This window comes from Propithecus coquereli, unplaced genomic scaffold, assembly GCF_000956105.1.
Source record: "Propithecus coquereli isolate 6110/MARCELLA unplaced genomic scaffold, Pcoq_1.0 Scaffold243, whole genome shotgun sequence".
Classification (NCBI taxonomy): Eukaryota; Metazoa; Chordata; class Mammalia; order Primates; family Indriidae; genus Propithecus; species Propithecus coquereli.
This window is the reverse complement of record NW_012147986.1, coordinates 342704-361040: the sequence shown is the minus strand read 5'-3', so window position 1 is coordinate 361040 and position 18337 is coordinate 342704. Positions and strand designations below refer to the sequence as shown.

Genomic DNA, 18337 nt, shown 5'->3' with positions numbered 1-18337 from the left:
GTTGGATTGTCTGCCCTGCTGCCAGAAGGCTTATGGAGAAAGGAAATCTTGCGGTGGACTTTGTAGATGGGGTGAGTGAGTTGAGGGTATAAACTAGACTAGTCCTTCCCTTCAGGTTGAGGGTCAGAATAGGAGTAAATGCCTTCTGCTTTCCCAACCCTTGGTCCAGGGCTAGGTCCAAAGAGTGCTTTACTCAATTAAGACAGGCCACTGTGTGGACACTGACAATAACGGACATACAATCATGCACTCGGACACAAACACACATCAGAAGTACGTACGGATACATAGACTCTGACACAGAGGTACATACTGGTCACGAAGACATAGACACAAAAAATACACAGATGTAAAAGCACAAAGACAGGCCCAGCTACACCCAGTCAATGACCCGAGGGACCTAAATTCAGACCCACTAGAGCGCAAACCGTCGCAGCCTCAAGGACACTCACGCCGGGGGCGGGGCTGAAAAGGGGCGGGACCTCCCAGGTCGAGTCGGGGTCAAGGGTCAGAAGGCGGAGGCGCGCCCAAGATGGCGGCCTCCATGTGCGACGTGTTCTCCTTTTGCGTGGGCGTGGCGGGCAGTGCCCGGGTCTCAGTGGAAGTCCGTTTCGTGAGCAGCGCCAAGGTGAGGCTGAGGCGGATCCGGCTGGGAGCCCCAACCCCGTTCCGCCTTGGAGATAGCCCCCGAGGACCCCAAGGCCGGAGCCTAGAGGCTCCTGTGCCGCTTGGATGCTGCGGCTCGGCCCCTGCTCGCGGCCCGGGGGCTCCCAGTGTGTCCCCACGCGCAGGCTCCTGGCGCGGTCACGCGATTGACCTGGGCTTCCACAGTCTCCTTGCGCTTCCCCTCCCGGCGCAACCCGACCCGCCAGGCAGAGGCCCTGCTGTGCCTGCTCGGGGGCGGGGCTGGGGGGGGTCCCAGGCCTCCTGGCCCAGGTTGGGGGCTTTGCTGTTGGGCCCCTGGAGCCGTGGGTAGGGACGTGCTAGGCAGAGAGAACTGAAGTATCAAAAAGCGCGGGTCCTCTGGGAACTTTCTGAGTGAGATTTGGGTGTGGGGATGAGAAGAGAGGCCAGGACCCTTCACAAAGGGCCTTGGAGTGCTAAGGAATTTGGACCAGAACCCCAAGGCCATGAGAGCATTTGAAAGGTTTTTAGTAGAAAAGTGTAATGATTTTGTCATTTTATTACCGCGTCTTAAAAGTTCACTGTGGATAAAAATAGAAAATGCATGTAAGGAAAGGAAAGATAAAAATCACTCATAATTCTACACTTGTACAAATATGTGTATATTAATATTATATTTTTAAGAGCCGCCTTTTGTTGCAGCAGTGAATCTTTCAATGTTAATAAACCTATTTCTACATGTTAATTTTTAAGAACTGAATAGAATAGTCTCTTCCATGGGAGGGCCGCAGTTCACTCAACTAATCCCTTATTAATGGGCCCTTTATTGTTACTTATTTTTCATCCTTGGGGTCAAAGGCCTTAGAGTTCATTTTCTGTTCATTTTCTGTTCTCTCCTGCGTTGTTTTCTTTCCTAGTTATCTTTGCAAATTGACGTGTGCAAAATGGTATTGCTTTGTTCTCGTTTTCGTTTCTTTGGTTACTCATGAGGATGAATAATTTATTTGTAATGGCTGTGTGTATCTTTAGTCCTTGCCCAAGATGTTAGCCCTCTAGTCATCTGTCACTTGCTGTCAGCATTATCATATTGATCCAGTTTCTCAACCCAACTTCCCTTGCCTTCTTTCTATTCCAGAGGCATCTGGAGCACTCCTGTCCTTCCCAGTAAATCAGCTCCCTTACATCCTTGGTTTCCTTAGCTGCTCTTATCTCCATCTCTACCCAGGACCTCTAGTGCTCCCGGGTGGCCCATAGTTTGAAGGGTTCTCAGTTCTATCACTCCTAGTTTGCAGTGATATTCATCTTTATCTTCATTAACCCCCAATCTCTCGGCCTTCTCCTTCTTCACTTTTTCCCCTCTTTATCACTTCAACCACTCTCCTTGCACATTTGTCCTGTCCCAGCCTTCTACTAAGGGTCCAGCTGATTGTCCTCTCCCTGCCTGTTGCTGGAGAAAATCACATACCTACCTGGACTTGGTCACAAGATGGATTATCCCGGGCCTTTTGCATCTGTATTCAAGTTAGATTGGTTTGTGATTTTTTTTTTCTTTGTGTGTATGCTTGTTTTTTGGTAAAATGGAGAAGCTGTCCATTTTTTTTCTGTCATTAAATAGTTTAAATAGCATGAGAATTTTTTATTCTTTGAAGGTTTGAGAGAATTGGCTCATGAAACCAATTCATACAGACTGAGGCCTCATGTGGTAGTACTTTCTGACCACTTTTTAATGCTTCTATGGATATTGGCAGGAATGACTTTTCAAAAATTTACCAACTGTCATGCCAGGGACATGACCAATCAGAACAGAAACCTGACCAGGTCCCGTGGATGCCAGCTGGACTGCTATAGTGGTGCACACAAGCCAGGTATCAACATGGCTTATTGGCAGCTGTCTTCCTTTCAAATTCAGTTTTGTTCATTTGTATTTTTCTAGAAAATAATCCATTTAATCAAGATTTTAAAATTTACTGCAAGGCAGGGTGAGGTGGCTCATGCTTGTAATATTGGGACTTTGGGAGGCTGGGGAGGATTGCTTGAGGTCAGGAGTTGGAAACCAGCCTGAGCAAGAGTGAGACCCATCTCTACTAAAAATAGAAAAAATTAGCCATACAAGGTGGTATGGGCCTGTAGTCCTAACTACTCTGGAGGCTGAGGCAGGAGGATCACATGAGCCCAGGAATTTGAGGTTGCAGTGAGCTATGAGCATGCCATTGCACTCTAGCCCAGGTGACAGAGACCCTGTCTCAAAAAAAAAAAAAAATTACTGCATCGTCTTAGAATTTTTCATGATCTTTTCTTAAAATTTCTTTTTCAAATTTGAAATATGTTTGTATGGTTTGTCCCCTTTCCATTAAGGTTCAGTGCTCTCCAGGCTTCTTGATGTTATGAATTAGAGCTGTTTTTCTTGAAATACTTTCATTTGTTTTGGAAATGAGGGGCTTTATAAAGGAATAACGTTGATTCTTTTCCCTTGGTTACTAAATATTATCTGTATTTGGTCCTCCAGAAAGAGGGAGAGGGAGATTGAGATTTGAGATTGTCAGAGATTAAGTGGGTCCCTGTTTATATCATTTTATCCCACAGAGGAAGGCCAAGTTTTCATTTTGCTAGATTGGGTCCCAGGGCTGCAAGGCATAGGAGAGGGGCTTCCAGGAAGACAGTCAAGGGTGTGTCTGCGGGTTTGCCCCATGGTTTTGTTTCACCTGTTCCATTATACTATTACGAAGAGGTCCCATAGTTGTTCATAGGGTTGAGATTTGTGGCTCATGGGTCGTTCAGGGCTTGTCCTGGTCCACACACCCCTGCCACTCTGGGTTTGGAGGCACCCCTGTCAGACCAGAGCAGCAGTGCTAGAAGGAAGCAGGGAGCGGCCTGGGAGGCTACAGTGACAGGACATTTCACTGCTGTGTTGTTTTTTTCCTTTCCCTTGGTTGTGGCAGCTCAGTGTTGGCAGAGCACCAATCCTCTTCTCTGAGTAGGGGGAGTAAGTGTTGAGCAAGGCCAATAGCTGCCTGGGCTCTGAAGCCATCTCCTGAGTCTTTTTGCACATTTGAGAGGTGGCAATTCAGCGGTTGTTTTCTCATCCTTCATCGTTTACATGATGTATATAGTATTTTAGACCAGTGCTTCTCAAACTTTAACATGCATATGAATCACGTGGGAATCTTGTTAAAATGCAGATTCTGATTCAGCAGGTCTGGGGTGGGGCCTGAGATTCTGCATTTTTAACAGTGTCCCAGGTGATACCTATGCTACCAGTCCATGCACCTCACACTGAGTAGTAAGGAAGTAGAGCTAGCTCATGATGTTCATTCATCTGTGCTATATCATTGCATCCTGGAAACTACCTGGTGAGTGTTATTATAATACTCACCTTTCATATGGGAAACAGATGCAAAGAAGTGAAGCAACTGGCTCAAATGTTCACAGCAAGTTAACAGTAGGACTGGTGCTAGGATTAGCTCATTTCTTTCAGTGTAACCCCTGAGCAGTGCTATGCACTGTGCTAGGTGCCATGGGTACCCAGCTGACCGAGGAAGAGGGCACATTTCCCCCAAACTCGGCCTCCCTCTTCCATGGCGTAGGATTTCTCTGCAACCCTGAGCAGCAGCACTACTGCCAGGATCCTGGAAGGGCACACGGGTGACTCAGGGAAGGCTGCTCTGCTGTTACCAGCCTCTGGTATAGGAGGCTCCAGCCTGCTATGAGCCTTGGCCCCACTCTGGCCATCCCCAAAATTCTCCTCCTCCGAGTAGTCTGAGATGGCTGCCGTGGTGATTCCTGCCCTGTCCCAGGCCTTCTGCTCTGAATAGGCTGAAAGAGGTGCAACTGTAAGTCAGAGCTGCATTTCCAGAGGAGGCGGTTGTGGAGGGTGCTGACCACTCTTCATGAGCCCTCAGAGGTAGAGGCCTCTGCTAAGAGGGAGGCATGTCAGGGTGAGGCAGAACAGCCTCTTCAGAGCTCCTGGAGCTATGTCCTCTGTCCCTTCTTAGGGCCATCCTCTTCCCTCTCTACCCTCTTAGGGAAAGGGGCTGTTCGCCACACAGTTGATCCGGAAAGGGGAGACTATCTTCGTAGAACGGCCCCTGGTGGCTGCGCAATTTCTCTGGAATGCACTTTATCGCTACCGAGGTGAGCACATCTTGCCTACTCCTCCATGGCTGCTGGGCCCAGTTGCCTTTGTGCACAGAAGACAGTATATGTCCCTACTGGTTGATGTCTCCGAGACTCCAGGTGTTGGGAGGAAATGCTGTCTCCCTTTGGAGAACTCTGCCTGAGAACTAGGAGGCTCTTCTGACATGCTCCCTCGGGGAGGATGTCACTCAGGCAGGACTCAGAGTCTGGCCCCATAGTATGAGGGACTGGATGTCATGGTGAAGGGCTCTGTGCCAAAGTGGAGCCCTCCACCAAGAGGAGGCCACATGGCCTTTGTTCAGAGAAGGCTGAGTTAGGATTCCAAAGCAAGTAGGATGCCCTTAGCTTTGCTGGCCACATGCTTTTTTTCACACTTTTCTTAAGCTAGAGACACACCATGAAAAGAGGGTCAGTTGGCTGCAGAGGATGAAGAAAGCCCAGTCTGGGGGTAGTTGGGGGCAGCCCCACAGAGTGGGTCTGATTGAGAAGTAGGGAGAGTCAGACAGTAGGGATTAGGGGGTCTTTGAAAGGGAGGAGGATCATCCACCCTTGGATGCATGTAAATTTCATTCATTCATTCTATTCCTTAATGTAGTCATTCATTCACGTCCCAAATTTTTATAGAGCACTCGCTGTGTGCTGGGCATTCTAGCCCTGTAGACACTAGAATGTATCTGTGAAAAGGACAGATGTGGCCCCTGCTGTCGAGACACTTATATTGTCGTGTCTGGCTCTCACCTTCAGCCTGTGACCACTGCCTTCGGGCACTGGAGAAGGCTGAGGAGAATGCCCAGAGGCTGACTGGGAAACCAGGCCAGGTTCTGCCTCACCCAGAGCTGTGCACTGTGCATAAGGACCTCCACCAGAACTGTCCCCACTGCCAGGTGAGCATGTCTGGGGAATTCACCTGAAAGGGGGTGGGCGAGGGAGGCCTTAGCTGAAGTCCTCATTGGAGAGACAGGAGCAAAGACAGACCGGTCATGGCCCTTGAAAGCTACAGTGTAGGGGTAAGACATTGAAAAGGCTTGGTTATTGTTACAGTTTCATCTTTCCTGTCCCAGTTCCATTGTCTAGAAAATGGGCTTTCTGGGAGCTTGCCCTCTTCCTGAGGGCCTGGCAGGTGCTCTCCCCTCTACCTGAAAAGTTCTCTTCCCTTTCTGTGGTTTTACAAGCCTAGGTTAGGTGCACTTTGCACGTGGCCCCAGAGTACCCTATGTTTTCTCATTTCATAATACCTCTGGGCTATGGCTCAGGGGCTCTTTGTGGAAGAAATGCAGTTAGAAGAGGTGGGTACCATATGGGATGTCTGTGCCTTGTCCCCCTCACCCCATGGGCAGATCCTGGGGCTCTGACCTCACCCCACCTAACAGGTGATGTACTGCAGTGCAGAATGTCGGCTGGCAGCTGCTGAGCAATACCACCAGGTTCTGTGCCCTGGCCCCTCCCAGGATGACCCCCTGCATCCTCTCAATAAGCTGCAGGAGGCATGGAGGTAGGTCTTTTTTCATCTCTTCTTTCCGTTATCCTTCCCTCCCTGCTTGCCTGCCTGGGCTCAGCAGATCTTGCCATCTTTCTTAAGTTACCTTGCCCCATATTTTTTCTCCATTTTTAGGGTTAAATAGAAGTCACATCTCCCAACCCTCTGCCTTTAATCTGGGCTGCCAGTCCTGCTATCCTCAGCATTTTACACACTCCCAGAAAGAGCCCCATTAAGCCCAGGGGCATGCCAAGTCCTGCCTGAGTCCCCGCCTGTGACTTTCTCTCTTTGTAATAGATGGAATTGGTGGGAAGGTTTCTCTGTACCAGTCAGACTGGGTTTCCCTGGGCTCAGCTACTAGGGAAGGAATTTCTAGGCAAAACTTTTTTTCTCTTTCCCCAGGAGTGTTCATTACCCCCCTGAGACAGCAAGCATCATGCTGATGGCCCGGATGGTGGCCACAGTGAAGCAGGTGAGTCCACCTGACCCTCCTGGGGAGTTGACTTTGGTCCTATTCAACCCTTGGTCTTGGTCTCTTTTTCACCTCAAGGCCCTAGCTCGGATGCAGAATTCTTCCTGGCCTTCACAAAAGAGAGTTGCTTGCCATGTAAAATCTTAGGAGTATGCACGACATAAATCAGACGTGGGGAGTGGGGGAGCAGGGGCTCATTTGGACTTTGATGTACAAGAAGATGTCTTGGGCAGCAGCAACCTATGCATTCGATTTACAAGCACTTTTTCAGGATCGTATCTTACCTAAAGTGACAGAAGGCACTCCAACCGCCTTCTGTTAATATTGTTAGTCAGCATCATTCTCCTGTTTTTCCAAGTGTCGTTGAACTGGTTAGCTCAGCTCCCTCTGGGGAATTGGTGGGGCTGGGCAGCTTGGGGAGGAAGCCTCAGGCAGAGGAAGGGCCCTGGAAGCTCAGCTGTAGTGGGATTTCCCTGATGGCAGGGGCTTTTGAAACAGGCTGCCCCTCCCACATGGGCCGGGAGTACCAGTGATAAGGTGGGTGTCCATGACCCTTAAGTATATTTGTTCACTGCAGGCTAAGGATAAGGACCGTTGGATCAGGCTCTTCTCCCAGTTCTGTAACAAAACTGCCAATGAGGAGGAGGAAATTGTCCACAAACTCCTGGGGGACAAATTCAAGGTTAGTCTTTTCTGATGACCTATTTCCCCCCTGCTCTGCCTTCCCCAAATAGCCTAGGATGTCTCTGGCTAGAGAGAACTCCTATGGGGAGTTCCACATTTGATCCATTCCCAGCTATAGGAATGGGTTAGAATCTGGGCCCAAAAATTGATTCAGAGACATTCTGGCCACTATTTAACTTCATGACCTAATGTGGCCCTACAGTTGGAAAGTGGGAAAGTAGAGTGGTGACAGAAGAACCCTCTGCCCTGAAAGCACTCTGTACATGTTGTAGAAAGGCAGAACTCCCGTCATAGGATAGAGCAGTGGGCACATCAGGTAGGATGGAGGGTTGGGGTCCACAGAGTCAGAGAGTAGCGTGAAACTGCCAATGTACTGAGCGCCCATTCCCAATCAGAGTACTGATTCTCACTGAGGACAGCAGACTTTCCACACAGGAGCTGCCTGAGGGTGGAGGCAGGATGCATCTAGGATGGGTGGGCCCTCCTGTGTTGAATTCAGTGGAAAGGAAGGGGAGAGCCTACTGCTCTGGAGCTGGGTCAGGAGAGCTTTGAGGATGGTGATGAGGACAGATGTTCTAAGCCAGGCTGCCTCAGCCTTGCTAGTACAAGTGCTGGAAAATGAGGAGAAATTTTGGCTTGGAGCATGCCAGTGGACTGCCAAAACTCTTTGGAAATAGGACTCTGCGGCCTTCCTTTGCCCCCAGGGAAAGCTCAGTCTGTAGAGCTGGCCCTTTTTTCTTCCCTCTCCTGGTCTTCTGGGCCCTGCCTGGGTATAATGGGAAATTCCAGGGATGCAAGTCTCTCCCTGCTTCCCCTAAACCAGAGCCAACTGGACCTTCTGCGGAGACTCTTCACTGAGGCCCTTTATGAGGAAGCACTCAGCCAGGTGAGTGTGGGGAGGGCAGGAACAATGGCAGCCTTGTCCCTCTAGTTCTCCAGAAGCAGCTGGGTCAGCATCTCCTCCTGGGGAAGCTAAGCCAAAGCCAGCTTAGTCTTCTAGAGTTGGGATGGGCCTGACTCACAGAAGACTTCCTGAATAGAGTCGTGTTAGGAGAAAAGCAAGTGGCTGTAACCTGAGCACTCATCTCCTCTCTTTCTCCCCCACAGTGGTTCACTCCAGATGGATTCCGATCTCTCTTTGCTCTCGTTGGGACCAATGGCCAAGGAATTGGGACTAGGTTAGGAGAGAATATTCCAGAGCTGTTGGACTTATCTCTCAGGGATTGGGTGAGAGATTGAGGAAGATAGCCACAGTGCCTCTCAAGACTGGGGCGGGGTAGGGTGTGACTCTGTGGCTAGAGGGCTGAACTGGATACAGTGGTGGGGAGTCAGAAAGAATGAGGCAGTGGAGTCTGCTCTTGGGAGCCTTGGACTGTTAGGGAAGATGGGGCCCCTACCCTGGAGAAAAAATGGGGCAGGGGTGGGAGACCCTTCTTCCTGGGCTTAACCTGCCTGGAGGTGGAGAGCCCTGTGACCTGGGCTTCCTCCTCTCCAACCACGGGCTGCCTGGGACCCCCAGCTCCCTGAGCCAGTGGGTCCATGCCTGTGACGCTCTGGAGCTGAAGCCTCAGGACCGCGAGCAGCTGGATGCTTTCATTGACCAGCTGTACAAGGACATCGAGGCAGGTTGGTGAGATGGGGCCTTGGCCTCACCCAACCTTAGAGAACCCCCAGGCAGATGGGGGACACCCAGTCTGTCCCCAGGGTACTCTGAGTTAATGGGGGGCTGAGGGGCGGGAAGGTAATCCCTATGTGCCTGTGCAGAGCTTCAGATCTGTCCACAGGACACACATTGAGAAATGGCCCCACGATCCATGCAGAAGCTTGATGCTGGGAGGAGGGGGAGTGCTGGAAAATAGGGTGATGTCATAGACAGAAAAGCAAGGTTTGTGTCTCAGAGAAGCAAGTTCAGGTAAAGTGGTAGGGACTGGGTGCATTAGTGTGGTGGGGTGGCAGGACAGTAGAGCCAGTGCCTATCCTTGTGAGCCTAGTTTCCTTTTCCCACCTGTAAAATGGGTAGAATAATGTCTGCATATTACTGTCTTACAGCAACCGGCGAGTTTCTTAACTGTGAAGGATCTGGCCTCTTTGTGCTTCAGAGCTGCTGTGAGTTACGGCATTGAGGAGGGATGGTCCCAGGTGTTTCTGCCTTTGCCAGGTGGCCTCACAGCCACAGTTCATCTTTCTCAGTTGGCCCTTTGTAGGCTGGTAGGGTGGAGTCTTGGAACAGGGTTAGGTCTGAGTTTCCTAGGGAATTCCCCTGGGCCTTCTTGTTCCATTATTGTTTCATTCATTCATCCAACTGCTCGGGCTTTAATATATGCTTATATATAAAACCTTACAGTGGGCCAGGCCCTGTGCGAAGGCAGGCACAGAGCTCTGATTCTTGCAAAGGGAAGCATGGACTTTGCACCATCACTGCCCTGTGAGATTTGATAGGGAATATTGGGAGAGGCTGAGAGGCCCTAAGGATCCTGGGAAGAGGGAGTTCAGCCCAGAAGGTGGGTCTCACCAAGCACCTGATGGAGGGGGGAAGTCACTCAGACAAACTATCTTTTCCAGATCTCAGCCTCCCACCCTCTGGTTTCTTCCCTGCAAACTCCTCCCAGGCTCCAGTGCCACACTACCCCTACCAAACTGGGTGCTCAGGGAGCCTGAGTCAGCCATTACCAGATGCTCAATAGCAAACAGAACTGAGTTCAGTGGTCTGGTATAGGCATCCCTCCAGCCCTGTCCCTCCATTTGTGAGACAATGGGAACACAACGGAGAATGAAGTTGGCCAGTCATGAGAGGCTAGAATGGGGAGTGATGTGGCAGTGCATCGTGCCTGGGCTCTGTGGCCTTCAAGAAAGAGCACTGGATGGGGAGTCAGGAAACTTGGGTTCTAGTATCTGTTCAGCCCTGGCAGGGATAAGAGACTAAGAAAGGATGAGACCCATTGCTCTGCAGAGTTGAAGCTATTATTTTTTTTTAGTTAATAATCCTTATTATTATCTGCCTCTTGTGACCCAGGCAACCACAGCTGTGTCCCCAATGCAGAGACCTCCTTCCCAGAAAACAACTTCCTTTTGCATGTCACCGCCCTGGAGGATATTAAGCCAGGAGAGGTGAGGGGGGCCAGGAGCTATGAGGGGTTGGGTGGGCAGTGGGCCTTGGAAGTTATCCCCAGGGATTAGGGGCAGCAGTGGCTAGAGCCCCTTAAAGTTCAGGCTGTTGGGTCGGATTCCCACATGCCCCAGGGCCTGAGTCTTTTAGCCCTGCAGTCCCTAACCCCCAGGCTGTGGACTGGTACTAGTTAGGTTTGTGGCCTGTTAGGAATCCAGCTACACAGCAGGAGGGTCAATCGAGTGAAGCTTCATCTGTATTTACAGCAGCTTTCCATCACTTGAATCAGTAAATAAGCTCCACCTCCTGTCAGATCAGTGGTGACATTAGAGTCTCATAGCAGCAAGAACCCTATCATAAACTGCGTATGCGAGGGATCTAGGTTGTACTCTTCTTATGAGAATCTAATGCCTGATGATCTGAGGTGGAGCTAAGGTGGTGATGCTAGCACTGGGGAGCAACAGCAAATGCAGACTATCATTAGCAGGGAGGTTTGACTGCACAATAAATATAATGCTCTTGAATCATCCTGACTGTCCCCCCGTGTCTGTGGAAAAATTGTCTTCCATGAAATCAGTCCCTGGTGCCAAAAAGTTTGGGGACCACTGTTTTGGCCCATGGCTATGTTATAACCCTACTCTCTTTAAAAATATAACTCCAGAATGCCTCAGAGCAGCATTTGAGGGACAGCTGCGTGTCTAGGTTCTTGTCCTCAGCTACGTTTTGGTCAACAATCTGCAGTTTCTAAGAAAGCAGGAGATAGCTCTTTGTGGCTTGGGCCTTGGCAGGCTAGTGTTGGTTTGGGATGTTGGCTGTTAGTACAGTGCGCAAAGCCTGGCTGAATCTCTTTCCAGAGCAAGTAGCATCACACCAAGATAACCTCTGATCCTAGCCACAGACATTGGCCATTGGCTGTCTTTCACCATGTCCTGAGGCTAACTGCAGTCACCTCTCTGTCTCAGACACAGATTAGGACACAGGAGCCTTATAGTGGCCTGCCTGCTGAAGGCACAGGGTACTGGATCAGGGCAGCCCACCCCTTCGCTGAAGGGCAGCTGAGACCTGAGTCCTGAAGATGGGGCAGTGGTTGGAGAGAGGGCAGGTATTGGGGGAGGCCTTTATCCCATCTAATACAGAGCACAGACCATCAGACCCCACTTCTCTGCCCTACAGGAAATTTGTATCAGCTACTTAGACTGCTGTCAGCGGGAACGCAGCCGCCACAGCCGCCACAAGATCCTCAGGTGCCCGCTGGGAACGTGGTTGGGCAGCTGGGCTCTGGGTCCTCCATCCCAGTGGATGCCTGACTTGTCGCCGTCCCCCTTGTGCCACCTCTGCAGGGAGAACTATCTGTTTATCTGTTCCTGTCCCAAATGCCTGGCAGAGGCCGATGAACCCAATGTGACCTCAGAGGAGGAAGAGGAAGAAGAAGAGGAAGGAGAGCCGGAAGATGCAGAGCTAGGGGATGAGATGACTGATGTGTGATGTTGCCCTACCCGGAAGGAGCTCTGCCCCAGACCCTGCTGTGAAAGGGGGCCCTTCCCCAAGAGAAGAGGCTTGGAAAGAACTCCTCACTCCCATTGCCTGCTTTCCCCTGTTCCAGCTCTCCCTGCCAGAGGGTAGGATAGAGGCTGGACCCTAGGCCCCCAACCCCCACCAGACCTCATGCCCTATACACTGCTGCTGAGTTGGCTTATGCTCTGCATTGTCACTGAGCCTTTCAGAACCAGCCTCCCCCTGAGCTCACTCCACTCTAGGGTTGGAGGGGCTGGAACCCAGGTCAGAGCCTAACAGTGTTTCCTCCCCTTGGCCCTATAGCCCACATTCACCCATCCACCTGAGGCTTCTCCCCTCTCAACTTGCTATTGATTCATTTTGAGGGGGGTAACAATATGGCAAATTGAGGGACAGAACAATTTTATTGAAGCAGAATATTCTGCTTCAATAGTAAGGTGTAGTAAGGTGTCCTCACCTACTTCCGTACCTCCCACCTACCACAGTTGTAGCTTGACCACGAGCCCAGCGAGGAGAGGCAGGCAGAAGGATCCAGCCTCCTGAGCCCCTTCCTAAGGCTGTCTAGTGGGGAACACTGGATCAGGGGAATTACTTCCCCCTTTCCCCCTCCACTCCCACCATTTGGACATCTGGGGAAGTGGAGATTAACCCCTTCCCCAGACTCCAGAATCTCTGTCCCTTGCCTCTCAGGCCCTGGCACAGTGGCTGGCCCTGTGGGATAGGAAGAAGCCTCTGCCTTGCTCAGGTGGGGAATGTGGGGGCTCATCACCCTTTGTCACACCTTCTTCCCACTGAGCTCTCTAGCAGCATGGCTGAGACTTGGGGGTTGACAGGACTGTGCTCCTTAATTGAGGATGGTCAAGTCTTCCCTGGGGCCAGTTAAAATGGGTCAGTAAGAGGCTCTCCTGGCCTCAGTCTCCATCTTTAGGATCTCCACAGAGGAACACTGAAGTCTTCCAGACAACTAGAGGAGCTAGGCTAGAGGTTAGCCCTGACTGTGTCCCCTCCTTTCTGTGGATTAGCACCACCCTCCTCTCACTCTTGGTTTGGATGCTATGGGAACAACAACCCATCATTCTTGGTGCCTTCCTTTCCTGGAGGGGCCTACCACATCTTGCTGAGGGATCCCAGGGAGGGCAGGTGCCCACCCCACAGGTCCTTGTCTGGACCATGGAGCCAGGTGGAACCCGCCTGTCTGGCCCCCTGTTTTTACTCCACAGCAGCCAACACCCCTTCCCACCACAGCCTGCCCACTTTTCTCAATAAAATGTGAGTGGTGACAGGCCTTTGCAGGAATACTTTGTGGAAAGTGGCTGGACAGGCTGCCCAGGGCACACAGCAGTCACATAGGTAGGTGCAAAGGGGCACAGGTTGGACCAGGCAATGGCAGGAAACGGAAGCTCCAGGCTCCCCAGCTTGGGCTCATCTGCTCTTTTCTGCACTCTGCTGTGGATATTCTAAAGCCCAAGAGCAAGGGTCCTCTGAGGTCCAGTTTGGATCCCTTGTTCTAGGCTACAAGATGTCTTCTCCCCAGGTGGCTGAACTGGGGCTTCCTGAGCTCTTGAGTAGGAGGCTGTGTTGGGATCCAAGACTAACAGCCTGAACACTGGTCCTAAAGGACCCTGGGCAAGTCATTGTCTTCTCTGGGCTTCAGTTTCCTTCCCTCAAAACGACGGTATGGGACCAGATGAGTGAGTTTGAAGGCCCTTGCCACCCGTGTGCTCTTACTCTAGGACACAGTTGCAACCCTGATGAGAAACTTTATTGCTGAAGTCAGTGAGGGTTTATTGAGTCCCCAAACACCAGTTCCTTAAACCACTCCAACAACTGCTGTAAAGGTCACTGTGAAGAGACCCTGGGTAGGAGATGCTGGAGCCAAGTGGGATGTGGCAGGTCACAGATGGCTCTCAGGCTGTCTGCCTTTAGCTCCTTTTGTTCCAGATTTTAGCCAGAAGCCTGGGGCCTAGCTCTTGCCTCTTACTATAGCATGAGGTACCCTTGGGGGCCCTGGGGAAGGGAAGGCCAGTGGTGTGGCTTCCCTCAGCCTAGCCAAGGCCTAAACCCTTTTCCTCTACCTGACTTCACTTGTCCCTAAATGCTGTCCCCAAATTTCAAATAGCAAAATTCCTGGGTTCCTCCTCCTCAGCCCAGAGTCACTTATGGCTGGAATGTGGGACCAACTCTTCTACCAGAAGGTCCAGGGTGGCTGCAGCAGCTCAAAGGTGGGGATGCTGGTGACATTGACTGGGATGGAAATGATGGCCCATGGCAGCCCATGCTGTTCCAGCGAGCGGCGGATCATGTAGCTGGGAGAGCATGAAGAGAGGTGGCAATGGTCACTTTCTTGGCATCCCATCATGCCCCACTGTCCCCACCACTCTGGGAATTCCAAAGCCCAAGAACTTTTTTGCCCTTCATCTGAGGCACCCCAAGATGAGGCCCGTTGGAAGGGACTGGTGATTACCCTTGACCTCCCCAAGTCATGGTACCCAGCCTGGTGCTGACACAGCCAGAGACAAGGAGCCCTCACCCATCTCGGCCGAGCAGGAAGAGGGCAGGGATGTCAGCTGTGCGCTGGGTACTGTCCTGGATCATCTCCACGTAGAAGCTGTCATTGTCAACTGCGTTGTCAGAGATGATCACTGCCCGCCCGCCGTGCTCCTGTACCACCCGGGTCTTGGAGAGGAAGGAACAGCCCCTGGAAGAGGTGTTGATGAGACCAAAGGAAAGACAGGTCCTAGCTACTCTCCCCCAGACCATCACCCTGGGAGTATGGAAGAAGGACTATGAAGAATTTGTTATAAAGGCTTGTAAGTAAATAGCCAAAAGTATGGATAACCTTAAGACATTTCTTAAAGACCCTTAAAAATACGAGTCATTCAAAAACAGCAATTTCAAAGCACCACCACCACCAATAATCTCAGAATCTGCCCGTGCCTGCCCACTCTTTACCCCCTCTCCACCAGAGCGATCTGGTCCTGGATGAAGAAGCCGTTGCTGAGTTCCCCGCAGGCCTCTGGAGGTTCAGCAGGGACAAGGTGAATCTGCTCATACCTTGTGTGCTGAAAAACGTTTAGACATTTGGAGGTGAGAGTGTAAGGAGACAGACACATCGGCTTTAGGACTGGGCTGACAATCCCATCTTACTGGCACCTCATAAAGTGTGAAGGAAATGTCGAGTGGTTTCTATGTTGCCAGGCACTTGAGCATTTTTACTTAATTCTCACAAAGGCCTATCTGGTTGTCCTACCCTACCCTGCCTTTCCATGAGATAGGTAGGGGAATTGGTTATAGACCCAGAAAGGGGAAGTGACTTGCCTTAAGTCACATAGTTCAGAGCTAAAGCTGGCAGAAGAAACTGGTGCCCTTGGTATTTCATTATTTCATGTCCCCCAAGGAAACAGCTTGTCCCTCCACTGTGCGCAGGTCTAAGTTATACCCAGGGGAGTAGCTGGAAGTGCTTCCTTTCTGCAGCTCCTGGAGGACAGCTGGATTCTGCTCCCTTGCCTGTCTCAGCACTCAGATGGGATGAGAGGGGAAGGGGGAGGCTGAGGATCAGAGATCAGGGGCCTCTCTGAACTTACAAAGATACCACCGAAGTCCTTGGCAGGTGTGGCTGTGAAGATGTATCGAATGTCCCCAGGACTCAGCACTTGAAAGTATAAATAATCATGGATGCGGAAGCCTGGAAAGATAAAGAGTACAGGTGAGAAGTCTCCTGGGAATGAGCTGGTTGATGTTCAGATCACAGACCTGTGTCTTCAACTGGGTGGCTATAATCTGGGTCCAGGGCCCCAGCTACAGCTGGTTGGATCCCCCAGGTGGGTGGGATAGATGGTCTTTGCCCTGGGGAGGATAAAATTGATGCAGACAGAGTTAGTAACCCCAGAGGTTTAGAGCACCTGCTGCTGCATAATAGGTGAGCCAGGAAGACTGAGAGCTCTAGGTTAATCCATTTTTGCTCTGAAGACCTGGAAGTTTCAGGTTAGAGATGTAGTGGCCCAAGTACAAAACGGTTCTCCCAAAAACTTAAAAGTTGACTTTCTAGTCCCACTGCCATACCTCTAGTCCAGTCACTATCATCTCTTCCTGACTGTTCAGCTTCTTAACTGGTCTACCTGCTTCCATTCTTACTCCCTAAGGTCCATTCCCCAAACAACTTGAGATCTTAAACCATCTTAGCAATTATAATCATATCACCATGCTCAGGGCATCAATATCCTTCAACGACTTCCCTTTGCACTTAAAAGCTAAACTTTTAATGGTGGCCTACAAGGCCCTGCTTGATCTGGCCCCTGGCCACTACTCCAATCTTATCTCCTTCCTATGTTCAAGTTACCCTGGCCGCCTTTCAGTTCCTTCATTTCTCTGGGTTTTCCTGCAAGCTGTTCCCTCTACCTGGAAGGCTCCCTACTCCCACCTCCCTGCCACCACTTTACCTGGCTCACTTCTAGTCATCCTTCAGATCATAGCTTAAATGTCACTTTCACAGAGAAAGCTTCTGCCTCATGATTGCCCTCCCCTAAACCCATTCAAATGTACTATTTATTTCAATTGATATTTCAACATAATTTTTAATTATACAGGATTCGTAATTGTTTAATGTGTGTCTCTTCCACTAGGGCAAGGATCTTAAGTTTGTAGCTTCATTCAATACTGAATCACCAGAGCCTAGCATAGTGGCTACTCAATAAAGGTTGAATGAATAAATAACAACTGTGTCCATCTCCACTGAGGAAGAGAGTTGCCAGAAGAACTAGATTTTTCTGGGGGTATGGAAACTTCTGTTCAGCACTGGTGTTTAATGTTTCACCTGGACTTGAGTCCTGGTTTCCTTAGCCCAGAGAGATTGAGGAATGTTGAAGGATAAAAGCTGCTGCCACAGGTCCATTAGTCAATCAACAAATTACTGAGCCACCACTATGTGCTAGGGTTGGGAATGGTTGTGGCTTTAGCTGTCCTTGTTTACTGTCCAAATCACAGCCACCAAGTAGAACTCCACTGACTTAGTACTTAGCTATATAGATTTTTGTCCTGGAAGTGGGGCTCCCCATCAGGTACGCCCCCAGGAAGCCTTCCTGGATTAGTGGTAAACTTCCACTTCTCCCCCCACACATCCTTGCTTGCCTTTGCTTGTGCTTATCTGTATAAATTGTGGGTTTATCTACTCGTGTAGGTGCAACCAGTTGTGGGTACTTACGTTTGTGCGTGTGAGCCCACGTGTAGGAATGTGTGCTCCTGTATATATATGTGAATGCTCACATATATATCTCCAGCTTGTAGCATCTTTAGTTGTCCCTTGTGCCTCATCCTGGTCTCACCCTAAGTTACCTGGGTCGGTGCTAGCGGGTGGGGAGGCGGGGGAGGTTCGCGGACCTGCTTGGACGTGGGAAGCTGAGGACTCAGAGCTCAGCCTCAGGCTGCGCCCAGCTCATGTCCCTGGGGACCAGCACCCACTCTCTCCAGCCGCCCGTCCTCAGACCTGTCCTGCTCTGAACTCGCGGGATCCCCAAGGTGACCCGTGGCCCCCAGCCCGAGACACGCGCAAGCTGGACGGCCAGCCCCGCCCCGCAGCGCAGACCCGCCCGTTGCCGCTCACCGTGAGCTGCGACGCACACGGGGAGCCAGAACACGAGACAACACCAGCCCGCGGCGCCGGGGACCATCTCCGGGGCCCGGCCGGGCGCCGCGTCTCCTCCCGTCGTCCCCGCGCGTCGCTCGCCGGACTTTAGCCTGACAGCTGCTCCGGCCTCCCGCCCACATACCCGCTCTTGCCGCTGGTTGCACAACGAGAACGAGGCCCACGGCTGATTGGCTCTGACGCCTGCTCATGTAGCCACACTTTCCGCCTCTGCGCCTTAGCCCACTTCCTATTGGTCGAGACAAGTGGAGCCGAGGGCTGATTGGTCTAAACTCTGGCTACTGCGGGCCCTCACCTCAGCCCCGCCCCAGCATTTCTCAGTTTGGGTTCGACTCTCCGGGATCTCGCCCGCTGTGGGCGGGCCGGGGAGGAGGGGGAGCTGGACGTAGGCGCCCCGCAGGACTCGCTTCAGCCACCGAAAGTGCTGGCCGTCTCGCCGGATCCTCCCCGAGGCCACCTCGCCTGACGATTTACTTTCTCCCACCCTCTCGGGAAGGCATCCGCCTAGCCCGGTGTCCTCCGCCCAGTTCCAGTGGCGCTGGCCGCGATCTGATGCACGCCACCCGCGGGCAGGCTCTGGCCCGTGCAGAGCCAGAAAACCGGCACTGAGGACAGCTTCCCACGCCCGCTTCGCTAGCACTTACTGTGTAACTGTGACGTGGACACCTTTCTTAATCTCTCCGC

At 51.3% G+C, this 18337-nt stretch overlaps 2 protein-coding genes across 2 annotated transcripts; one reads left to right on the top strand and one right to left on the bottom strand.

Annotated features, from left to right (window-relative positions):
• The first annotated feature begins 493 nt into the window (after positions 1 to 493).
• SMYD5 (SMYD family member 5) lies at positions 494 to 13298 on the top strand. The gene is made up of 13 exons (XM_012646464.1): positions 494 to 628; positions 4647 to 4755; positions 5503 to 5642; positions 6129 to 6250; positions 6638 to 6707; positions 7285 to 7389; positions 8215 to 8277; positions 8499 to 8569; positions 8911 to 9017; positions 9441 to 9497; positions 10405 to 10499; positions 11671 to 11741; positions 11838 to 13298. Exons 1-13 carry the CDS (start codon positions 533 to 535, stop codon positions 11980 to 11982), a joined length of 1251 nt encoding a protein of 416 aa, XP_012501918.1. The 5' UTR covers positions 494 to 532; the 3' UTR covers positions 11983 to 13298.
• Positions 13299 to 13752: 454 nt separating this feature from the next.
• On the bottom strand, positions 13753 to 17787 carry PRADC1 (protease-associated domain containing 1). Its single transcript, XM_012646463.1, has 5 exons — positions 17612 to 17787; positions 15597 to 15697; positions 14965 to 15074; positions 14543 to 14710; positions 13753 to 14318 (listed from the first exon to the last, which is right to left on the bottom strand). The coding sequence occupies exons 1-5, from the start codon at positions 17676 to 17678 to the stop codon at positions 14198 to 14200; spliced, it is 567 nt and encodes a 188-aa protein (XP_012501917.1). The 5' UTR covers positions 17679 to 17787; the 3' UTR covers positions 13753 to 14197.
• Between the last annotated feature and the right edge of the window lie 550 nt (positions 17788 to 18337).

Excerpts from the sequence above, each read along its gene's own strand:
- SMYD5 (XM_012646464.1), top strand. The coding sequence starts at position 533 with ATGGCGGCCTCCATGTGCGACGTGTTCTCCTTTTGCGTGGGCGTGGCG. Across the intron at positions 8,278-8,498 it reads ATGAGGAAGCACTCAGCCAG|TGGTTCACTCCAGATGGATT; the intron begins GTGAGTGTGGGG and ends TCTCCCCCACAG. Across the intron at positions 9,498-10,404 it reads CTTTGTGCTTCAGAGCTGCT|GCAACCACAGCTGTGTCCCC; the intron begins GTGAGTTACGGC and ends CTTGTGACCCAG.
- PRADC1 (XM_012646463.1), bottom strand. The coding sequence starts at position 17,678 with ATGGTCCCCGGCGCCGCGGGCTGGTGTTGTCTCGTGTTCTGGCTCCCC. Across the intron at positions 15,698-17,611 it reads CGTGTGCGTCGCAGCTCACG|GCTTCCGCATCCATGATTAT; the intron begins GTGAGCGGCAAC and ends TTATCTTTCCAG. Across the intron at positions 14,711-14,964 it reads ATCGCTCTGGTGGAGAGGGG|GGGCTGTTCCTTCCTCTCCA; the intron begins GTAAAGAGTGGG and ends CACCTCTTCCAG.